The sequence below is a fragment of the Zootoca vivipara genome, chromosome 1 (genome assembly GCF_965207765.1).
Source record: "Zootoca vivipara chromosome 1, rZooViv2.hap1.1, whole genome shotgun sequence".
Lineage (NCBI taxonomy): Eukaryota > Metazoa > Chordata > Lepidosauria > Squamata > Lacertidae > Zootoca > Zootoca vivipara.
Window position 1 is genome coordinate 24,904,844 of NC_142582.1, and position 11,368 is coordinate 24,916,211.

At 42.0% G+C, this 11,368-nt stretch overlaps 1 protein-coding gene across 1 annotated transcript in view; it reads left to right on the forward strand.

Moving 5' to 3' along the window:
* The window catches only part of FASTKD1 (FASTK mitochondrial RNA regulator 1), a 24,441-nt gene extending 13,089 nt beyond the window's left edge, over positions 1-11,352 (forward strand). Inside the window, exons 7-15 of the mRNA XM_035133411.3 lie at positions 1,078-1,209; positions 1,737-2,223; positions 2,979-3,093; positions 4,121-4,249; positions 5,522-5,653; positions 6,226-6,339; positions 8,415-8,556; positions 9,464-9,578; positions 11,186-11,352. Coding sequence (XP_034989302.3) covers positions 1,078-1,209; positions 1,737-2,223; positions 2,979-3,093; positions 4,121-4,249; positions 5,522-5,653; positions 6,226-6,339; positions 8,415-8,556; positions 9,464-9,578; positions 11,186-11,275 — 1,456 coding nt within the window. The 3' untranslated portion in view covers positions 11,276-11,352. The remainder of the gene's footprint in view (positions 1-1,077; positions 1,210-1,736; positions 2,224-2,978; positions 3,094-4,120; positions 4,250-5,521; positions 5,654-6,225; positions 6,340-8,414; positions 8,557-9,463; positions 9,579-11,185) is intronic.
* Positions 11,353-11,368: the final 16 nt, after the last annotated feature.

Below are 11,368 nucleotides of genomic sequence, written 5' to 3' on the forward strand. Positions count from 1 at the left end.
AGAGAAGAGGTTTTCATCAGAATGGCAGCAGGAGAGAAAATGCTTAAATCCCACCCATCTGTTGCATTCCTAATTTCAGATCCCTCTCACAGCAGCTGTTTATAGGAATATATAGGAAGGTATTTAACATCCCATCTTGTTTCCCTGTTAGGGCGGCTTGGGGTAAAAAATTAAAGAGCATATAGGAAAAAAATTCCCTGCATCTTCTTGGTGTTTTCCCTTTCTCTGTATGGTGCCCTGAAATTGCTGCAAATACAGTGACCAGGATCAAGACCAACATAAACTTCCTGAAAGTATGGGGGCCTCCAACTGGATGGCATTTTTCTTCTTCCTGCCATATATGAGTAGAAGTGCTTTTCATTCATACATTGTTTATGTGCATTAGATAGGGTCCACTGTCTTGGAAAGCAGGCAACACTTTCTTCCCTTCCTCTCTGAAAATGTTAATTTAGTTTATATAATTCTATGGTATATCCAGCTTGACTCCTTCCATTCACAGAAGGCTCTGGGATTCAGCTGGCACTTGGGTAAACGACAGGGGTGTTTGACTTGTTTTGGTCAAATCCTCTGCCTCCAGAGCAGACATTTCAGGTTGCAAGAGGCTACAGGAGAAAGGGGGAGAAATACAAATATGGACATGATTTTCAGATTATACCATTTTTATCACTGGAATAAGACAATATATCTATTTGCAGCAGTATATGGGTTTCCCAACTTTGTTCAAGTTTCTGGATATAACCCAGTGATCACTAGTGTTGCATTTACCATGACTTTTCATGGGCACTGCAAAGAGGTATTGACAGGTACAATGGCACCCACCAACATCATGGTGGTGACCCCTGGTATAACGACACATGAAATACAGGACATCATTATCAGAAAGCATTGACAGATCCCAAGCAGCCTGGTTTTGTCGATGTTACAGATACTCCGTTCAACAAAGATTTATGATCCGTCTTGTAATTTAATGTGTGTACATCTCAGGGCCAGGGCAGTTTGTAAAATACATCTTCACTGTTATTTGAAATTATTTTTATTTCACCCTGAAATTTAGCCTCATCTGCTTTTGGTTTTCAGGATTGTGTCTCTGCTTTACAAACATATGGATCTCTACAAACCAGTAGAATTGGCCAAATTGGCCTACGCCCTCCTCCTATTTCATTGCCCCAATCCTGAGATTTATTCCAAATTACAGAGATTGCTCACCAGGTAAGAAAGCACATTTTATCAGTAAATATATCCTGATGGCCGCTTTCTTTATTAATTGGTTACATTTGAATCCTTCCCTTCTTCCTTAGCAGAATTCAAGGAAGTACTTATCAAAATTGCGGTTGGCAATGATCCTCTTAAGAAGGCATTCTTCCTCTTGCACATGGGAAGAATATCTTGTTTCTAAATGAAGCACCCTCCTGGCTTTAGAAATATCATTTTTGTGCAAATGTCCATTTAAACTGATATATTAATGTTCTCGAAGCTACAAACATGAGTTTGACCAAACTGCGGGAGGCAGTACAAGACAGGAGTGCCTGGCGTGCTATGGTCCATGGGGTCACAAAGAGTCGGACACGACTAAACGACTAAACAACTAAACAACAACAAAATTAATCAATTGAAAGTGTCTTTGATCAGCGAATATGCAATTGACTTGGGTGTAAAATGCACTAAAAATACTTGTGGCCTGCCAATTTTTATTCTTCATCACTGACAGATGTATATCTCTCTGTTTTGCATTCCAGCTGTTTACACACTAATGTCGTACCGGCAAATATTTCCATGCTCATCCGTGTTCTTTCCTTGCTTCCTAATTCCTACATGGATGAAGTCATAGTCACTCGAATGGAGGCTGTAATGCCTCAGTGCAACCTGAGCGATTTGAGTTCCATCGCCACAGCTGTTATGAAATGGATTCGACATGATCGGCCCCGTCAGCAAAGCCCTTCGGTGCAGTATGGAAAACTTTTGCAAAAAGTCACTAACTGTGCACTTGAGAGGCTTCAGAATGCCAATGATCTGGACCTTCTGTTAGACGAGCTGAAATACATGTCTGGAGACTGGTTCGAAGAAATGCTCCTTGAGGAAACCATGGTTGCTCTTCAGCGCTTGTCGGACCAGATTACATGGACAAATGTGACAGAGTTTTCACCCTTTTTTGTCAGAACTTCCTATCTCTGCGTTCCATTACTTGATAGAATAGCTGCCGTTACCATTCAGCATAGAGATAAGGTACTAATGACACATGATAATTTCATCGCCCTTGAAAGTGATTGTACAAACAGCAAGCAGTGTTACATTTCATGTGTATTATTTGGACATAGTTTATCAGAGCTGCCCCCCCCCCAAAAAAAAGATGTATTGGGTCTGCATTGCATACTATGCTGAGTGATTTATTACTACTATGGGAACATGTATAACTTGCTCACATTAGGAAGAGATTGAAGACGAGGACCCATTCTATGGAAAGCCTATCCCCATTTTCATAGGTCTTGTATTCCAAATCCCTGTGTGCATCAGTGAAGTTGCATACAGTGCATGCATCAGTGAAGTTGCATACCTCCTTAACTTTTGTTTCTTTTTGAATAATAACAATACCCGGCCCATCTGGTTGGGTTTCTCTGGGCGGCTCGCAACAGAATATTAAAAACACGATAAAACAAACATTAAAAACTTCCCTAAACAGGGCTGCCTTCAGGTGTCTTCTAAAAGTCAGATAGTTGTTTATTTCCTTGACATCTGATGGGAGGGCGTTCCATAGGGCGAGTGCCACCACCGAGAAGGCCCTCTACCTAGTTCCCCATAACCTCACTTCTCACAGTGAGGGAACTGCCAGAAGGCCCTCAGAGCTGGACCTCAGTGTCCGGGCTGAATGATGGGGGTGGAGACGCTCCTTCAGGTATACTGGAGGAATAATTAAAATCTGGCAGGCATACATGGTAAATGCTAACTGTCCTTTTCTCCCCACCCCCTGCTTTCTTCTCTAGGTTTACAATTCTGGGATTTACTCTCTCCTCCTTCCCTTTGCTACTCTAAATTATGATCCTCCCCAGAGTGAAGAGTTTTTTGAGGCTTGCCTTCAGCAGTTGAGCTCTTGCTTGGGTAAGTTCATCAGAGAGGAATGGTAGCTGGGTGACATTTTCCCCAAGGTGCCAAATTTGGTGCACAAAGCCAAATAAAATCTCTCTTTGAAACAAAGAAAACTGATATAATTCAGAACCTTCTGTTGTTGTTTGGGGGGGGGGGCGGGGGGCGGCGGTTATGGTGTGCTAACTATTCTAAACATTGGTAGGTAGAATGAATTTAAACTGGTGAGCAGTGAAGTGGCAGCTCTTCCTTTCCGCATCTTTCGAAATGACCACATCACTAAGCAGGAGCACATTTTAAACAATTTGTGCTTGCTGATACAAAAAAAAAAAAACAGATTTTAAGACAAAGATTCATTTGGTTAGTTCCTGTAAAGGGCACTTGTGAAGCAGCTGCAGCAAATGTGCCGCTAGCAATGTGGGAAGACTGAGTTGCAGAGCCCTAGTAGGCACTGCAATGTATGGAGAAGGGGCTGGCAGGCAAGGGCTGGGTGAATACAAGTGTGGGAGTATTGGCGGTGATTTTCTTACATAAACCATGCTGGAGAGGATGTGGGTGAGGGATCTATTACTCTATCCAAATTAACGTCAAGGCCAACAGCATGAAAATAAGCTCTATCAGTGTACAGTTAACCGGGTCGTTTTTAGGACTGTGACATTTGCCACCACGTTCTTCCTTCTGTGATGGTTCTCAACTGCTTTCCTACCCGCTCTGTTCCCAGTCTCTATATCCCTGCTCCTTCTGTCCCTCCGGACCTTTACAAAATCCAAACCTCAGTTTCCAGAAGCAGAATAAATAAGCAAATGTATGTAAAAACACTCAACAATTTTAGCCTTGTTCATGTGTCCCTTGTGTGTCGGGTGTAGCTGTAGAGCAAAGAACAGGGGTGCACTTTTATCCCCACCCGTGATAAGTTCCTGTGGTGAGGAAGGGGCTCTGTGTGATTGTATGTGTGGGGAGAGTTCTAGTTTCCCATCTGTTTCTCCACTTCTTCAGAGATACTGTCAGTTAAAGGATACACTAATATATTTGTTTTATACAGGTAGTTTTGAACCGCATCTCCTTGTGCTGCTTGGTTTTGCTTTGGCTGTTGCTGAGTATTTTCCAGAGAATGTGATAAAGGCTATATTTAACATCGAATTTCTGGCCAAATTAGATGCCCAGCTTGAAAGTAAGAAATAATTACAAATTGTAACATGACTCTTGCATTTTTAAGAGATTGTGTGTATGTGTTTTCTTTTGCTCAGAACAGGAATAGCCAGCTGCAATTTTTGATACTACTGTCTTCTTGGTTTCCAATAATCTACTTTGGAATAATATTCCTATGTTTGAATTAGGTTGTTTTCAACAAACCACGGTTTGTCAGTTCAGAAACAACAAACCATGGTTGAGCCTGAGGCTTTCCTAGAATATTGTTTAATGGGATATGTGGCTGTGACCATATCCTCCACATGTAAAAATGGGGGAAAGAATGATGATTCTTTTCTTCAGATACATACTCTGCCTTGTTGCATAGCGAGTGTGCAACACGCAATTCAGATATTACTTACCTAGGAGAAATATCAACCTACTAAGAATTTCTTCCTCTTGCATACTACTCCCCAACACCATCATGGGAAGGAAGTAAAATCTGATTCAGGCTATACTGTGTTTTAAATGCCTTCTCTTTCCACCCAGCTTGAAGGAATAAGGATTGTCAGTTGTGATTATAAATGAGGTTACTTGACTAGACTAGAGAATCATACAGCAACCTTGAGTCAGGTAGTTCTTCCCATAAATGCTCTCCCAAGCTAGGTCAGGAGCGAAACGTTAATTTCATTTTGTTTTTAAAATGAAGGTACAGTTAAAACTAGCATTTTAATTTAGTCTGTTCAACTATAATTTTTCATGCAATTGGGACTTTATTTATTCGTTTGGGCATTTCTGTACTAGCCAGTCCACTACATGTCATCTGGCAGTTTCCATTTTTACTCAGATGTAAGTCCCACTTTTCTCGGTGAAGCTTTGTTCACTGTGCATAGAATAATAGCTTTATTACTTGCTTACTTTCATCCCCCCTTGTGCCCTCTCTAAATAGGGAAACGAGGAGAAGGCATGGCTATGTTTGTGAGGAAGTTCTATAGCCACTCTCTGTAAAAAAATCTAAATAAAAAGGGACTGTAAGAAACTTTTCCTTGTCTTTATAATCTCCTGGGGAACCAGCCGGGAGCCGTTGACAGCATCTTGACAGGTGGCTGGCTGAGCCAGCAGAAGTAAGCTGAGGGATGCCTCTGTTCAGTCCAGTGCCCCTGCAGCCCAGTGTAGCGTAAGAGACTTCTGATTTGCTTCTGCAGCCATGTCATTTGTCTGAAGGGCTACTTGCTTTTCTACTTACAGTCAGCCGTACTGCGGTGTAAATAGTGTTCTGTTTTTTCTCTCCGTTTTTTTTTATAAAAAAAACCAGCGCTCCCGAGTACCTTAAACCGGAGGGTCCGCTTACGGCTGATGGAACTGAACCGAGCAGTCTGCCTGGAGTGCCCAGAGCTTCAAATTCCGTGGTTTCATGAGCGCTACTGTCAGCATCTACAGCGAAAAGGTGAATATTTAACCTTTTAAATGACGGATGCATTATGGGTGCCTCAGTCCATTAAAAAAAAAAATCTTTACAGAGTCATATTTATTTAAACTCAGAACATTTAAAAAATGGCTTATCCTTCACTTATGTCCTTGTCAGCCTGCTTTGAAGTAAAATATGAAGTTCTTAAAAAACAAAAAACAAAGATGCTGACAGTCTCAGGGTAATATCCCGTTGGTACCCTTGCATAGCATATCTGCTAATTGAAGAATGCAGGAGGTGATTTTTTTCCCCCATTTCCTCTCCCCACTGAAGCCCATAGCACCCCCTGAAAATCTGCTCTGGAGGGCTGGGGAATCTCCAGGATGGGTTGGGAGATGGCATGGGGCAGGGGGACAAATTGGCAAAGATCGCCTCCCTTCTTCCTTTAGCAGATGCCTCTACTGGAGCAAAAGCTCAAGGAGCATCACCTGGATTCCACCTTCTGATAATGTAACACGCGTCATTCTTGTAAAGTGATTCGTGATATTTTGTCCTGTCTTTCCTTTGCTTCTGATCTGGTTTTTATGCTTTGTTTTTGTTTTCACACACAGGCAGTGGTAGTCTCAGCGCGTTGCAACAGCAGATTCACGGACTTCTGGGAGAAATTTTGGGAGGAAGGCACTTTGCCAAGGTGTCGGTTTTCACCCCATACTACTACGGAATTGGTGGGTGTTTAATTAACGGGAAATCCTCTGTGGTTCAGCGTTTCATGGGGAAAACTCTCAAAACATTTCTCAAATGTACAGAAGCAAGTCCTGGCTATCCCAAAGGCTTTCTAGATAATCTATTTATAGTTATCTGAATGCAGCATTATTTATTTTTCCTTATTGAAGTCATGTCCTGATCCACAGGCCCAAAGGAGGGCCCGTGCGAGTAGTTTGATGCAGGGATACCAAAGAAGGATGCCTCAAACACCATTAGGGCCAATTCTTGTGCTGGGGCAACCCAGCCAGATAAGCGGAGTATAAATGATAAAATTAGTAGTAGTAGTAGTAGTAGTAGTAGTAGTATTGGTACTTATATACTTTTATTTATATGCTATTCAAAAAACAAAACAGCAGTTTACAACAATTCTACTTAGAATCACACAAAAAAGCTACATAGAGCGCATTGCATTAATTCAGCCTCTGGGTTACGAATGTACAGGATACAGTGGCCAGGCTCTTGCAGTTGCTGGATGCAATGAGGTAGTATGAGAGTCTTGACAACTGTCCTCCCCACCCACTTCCGTAGCATATCATGTTCTTTTAAAGTTTAAATTGTATTTTAACTCAGCCTTTTGAGTGCAGCCGTGAAAATTCCTCCCCTGATTCCCCCCCCCCCCCCCGGTAAAGCAGAATTCCTCACAACTAGGCTACTCCCTAACTTTCCCTCTAAAATAGCTACTGCATTTGCATGAAACTTGTAGAAACTGTTGGGCCATGGATAAAAATGCGGTTGGGTGATGTTTTGCATCTTTTGGATAAGACCTCTCCTCTTTCCAGAGGGGGAGGAGTTGTGAGCGGGAGATGGCGACCGCGTCAGCAGGGGGCATATTCGGGCCCCTGAGTCAGCTTTTCCAGCTGCCGCGCCAAGCCCTTCTGCTAGCCAATAGGGCTGGCTTGGGGGTGGGGTTTTGCCACATGTAAGCGGCCACGGCAGTGCTGGGGCACCATTCGGCTTCCTGTTTTCTTCGGATCATCCGCCCACCCTCCCTTTAGGTCATTTTTTGCTCTTGACCTTTCTATGGACTTCGGTTGGTTGCTTTAGTTGCCCAGGGGGCCCAGTAGGAATTTTATCCATTTGGCAAATTGCCTCTTGGTTTTCGCCTACCTCATAGCAAATTGTCACAACTTTTCGGGTATTGGCGGTTAGGCATTGGAATATGTGTCGTGTGTTGGAGGGCAGGTTGTGGCCATCACCTACCCCTCCCTTTGTTTGGGTATTCCGTTAAAGGAATCCAACAGTCATGGATCCTGTCCGATGCCCTGCTGGTGGCTAGGGCCATGGCACGACCCCCGGTGACATCAGGGGAAGCTTCCAGTTGTATTTGCATCAACAAGCTCCTCCCCCTGGCTGTTAACCCTTGAATGACCCCCCGCTGAGTGGGGTGGGGTCATGTATAGTTTGTCTGATCCAGTGCCTAAGCCAATACCACTCACATGCTGTAACCAATAAAGTTGTGGCCTTCTTTAGCCCATTAACCTAAAATACACGTGCCCTTGTGTCTTATTTATCTCTACGCGGGTGGCGGATCCTCGACTCACAATAAGCCCCAGTGAGGAGCATATTTAATTGAAATCAGTAGCATGTCCTTCCAAGTAATTGTGCTCAGGATCCTGGTGTGAAAAGTTGTACTACTGAAAACAGTGGGACTGGAGTGACATAAGCAGTAAATAGTCAGCCTGTGTGCAACAGAGAAGTTTTGCTTATAGGTTTTCTTTTCTTGTAAGTGGTAGCCTCTGTAACTATTATCCTAACCTTCAGTAGTGAGTGAGAGCTCTGGGAGCTAAAGTGTTGTTGAAACCAAGTATGAGCCTGGCGAGTGCCTGGATTGTAGATCACTGGAGCCCCATGTAAGCTGTTTCATGCTTTACTTAAGAGTCTGCTCTTAAGTATACAGCTCTTAAGTATATACATGTGTCTGAATATACAGTAGTCGTGCTTGAATAACTTTGTAGTTTGCAGTTTACAGTCATGGCCCACTGTAAACATTACCTTCCTATTGTGACAAGTCCTGAGATGATCATTTTTATTTCAGACTTCGAGTGTATTCTTGATAAAAACAAGAAGCCCCTTCCTCATACCGAACAGATTGTTGTCATGGCTGACTTGAAGGGAATGCACTGGGAGCAAGATGGCCTGTTGTTGGGAAGGAAAGGGCTGCCGCCCGGAGCTCAGAGGTGGTTATATATTTTCTGTGTGCTTCTATGGTCAATAGTCCATCTTCCTTCATACTGTTTCATGCCAAGTACAAATTCAGGGAAGGCTGATCTGTCCCATTGTATGTTTCTGACTCCACTTGCTCCTGAAGAGTAAGTGAGAGGCAAGTTGCACTTACAACTTTAGTCGCTAAGAACAACATTTAAAATAACAGCATTTAAAGTAAGCTGCTCCTTACTTTGGCCTGAACCTGAGTGCCAACTTCTGCCATTTAAACTGGGAAGCATATCTTCGCATCTGTGTGTGCTCTTCAGCTGTTAATATTTTTGACTTGGAATAAAATGCTACATTGTGAAATGTACAAAGCCCTTAGGGTTCTTGGACCAAGGCAAGCTGAGTTGAAATAAAAAAGGGCGTTCAGAAGGATATTTCATTTCCTCCATTAATTTACTGCAATTTATTCTGGATAGACACCTTCACTGAGTCTACACCATTCCTAATGTAGAAACTCCCTTCCTTATTGATAGGGCAACCTATATTTGCTTTAGTTACTTGCTCAATGGAAAGTTAATTTCTAGCTGGCTGTGTTGTTAAAGAGCGTCCGTTTCAGTATTCCTGGAACTTTATTTGCTCAGGAGAAACCTTGTTATATTTTATTGTTGTTCTGCACATATGACACATATTGTTATATTTTATTGTTGTTCTGCACATATGACACATATTTGCAGAGACTGATGCACATCTCTTGTGGAGGGTTAACCATTTCATTTCAGTGGAGTGTGGTATCATAAGTGTGCAAAGGAATAAACATAGGTTGTCTCCCTCTACTGAAAGGAACTGGGAAAGTTCTCACCTTAGATTCTGAATAGATTCTGTTTTCAGATTGTTGAACCTATAATCATGCACTTGTGATTGTATTGTATTCAGAATTGCAGTGGATTTTCTGGATTCAAAAGCCTTTTGTAAGAACTTGAATCACCTGAAAGGAGAAGCTGCTATGAAAAAGCGACATTTGGAGATTCTAGGATACCACGTTGTTCAGGTATGTTGTCCTCTATATTTTGTATCAATATTGCACATAATTGCAGAGTTATCTGACAATATGTCAGTATTCTTTATTTGAAAGCTTTTTATCATAAATATTCAGGGCTGTGTTCCGCTAAATTTTACTCAGGGTAGACCCATTGAAAGTTAGTTGAATTCAATCCTCCACCCTTCTTCCAAAGGTTGTTTTCTCTTCTTCTCAAGTTGTTCTTTGCTGCCAAGGAGTGTGGTGGAGTCTCCTTCTTTGGAGGTCTTTAAGCAGAGGCTTGACAGGCATATGTCAAGAATGCTTTTATGGCGTTTCCTGCTGGCAGGGGGTTGGACTGGATGGCCCTTGTGGTCTCTTCCAACTCTATGATTCTATTATTATTATTATTATTATTATTATTATTATTATTATTATTATTATCACCACCACCACCCCTTCCCAAATGGTCTTACAATCTAAAAGCAGACTGGGGGTGGGTGGGGGTGGGGGAGAAAGCAAAGGGGGAAAGATGGAAACAGAGGTAGGAATAAAAATAGGAAGATTCCATTCCCCCCCCCCCCAGTTGCTCATGTTTGGATTTAGAGTGGGACTTAGAGCTTGACAGTTATTCCAAAGGCTGCAGCAAAAAGATGGGCTTTGGTTTGAGGGACGTAAGAGAGGTTATTTAAACTTATACAATTGAACAAAAAGTAGAGAAGTTACACTGAGTTGGAAAAAAAACATTAAAAAGAACTACACAGTTGGAAGATGTGTCTTCAAGTTCATCTCACAACCTGTGGACCTCCATATGCTGTTCTACAACAATTCATATTATCCTTGCTCTTTGGCTAAGCTGCCTAGGGCTTCCAACAACATCTGGCAACCAAGGCTGCTATAGTGAATACCATTGGGTCATACCTGCTGAAACTATCGATGTATTCTTTTCATTCTGTTTTTGCTACCTAATATGAATAATCTTTCCTTACGTTAAGTGGATGAATGAGAGCACCTGCCTGGCAGCAACCTACTTTGTTTTCATATCTTACCACGTTTACCAATATTCTTCATAGTATGGCATTTGCAGCCTATTGTAGCTAAAAAGAAAGGGAGGCACCTTTTTCAGATGAGTTCCCTATCACAAGGACTTCTGTTTGCGCAATGGGGATCCCCCCTCTGGCTATAGGTATATGCAAAATATGGGCAGACATTTAAAGAATTCAGTTGAGGTCTGGAGAGATGGGTATCTTCCTAGCAACACCTTAGTATTGATATAGTTAGCTATGGCCAAGGCTGCAGTGCTGTGTAAACTTACTCAATGAGTAAGTAGAACTTTTGAGTGAATATGCATCTTTCCATTGAAAGCAGTCAACTTACTGGGATGATCTTGTTCTTTAGCCTCAGTGCAAACTACTGTCCAGTTTCCTAAACTTAGGTGACCGAGTGCTCTGTAACAGGAAACTGACTAGTGTTATGTCTGAACCTGTTTTCACTTATCATGTTCCCCTCCAAATCAGTTTACAACCAAATCTAGAAGTGGCCGTGTAACTATGCCAATCCAACAGATGTTCTTGTGAAAAACAAGTATCTCGATAGGTTTCCCTTGCTATATTTCTACAGTAAACTTTATTTTATTTCAGATCCCTCATTTTGAATGGAATTCCATGGAGCTGTCATCAAAGGAGGCATGGATAGAGTATCTAAAGAATAAAATATATGAAAAGGTTTGACATGATCACGTGAAGAAGACACACAATCATGAAGTTATTTTATATAGACTGTGGAACATTAAATATTTTCAGCCTGATGGTGGTTTTCATGAA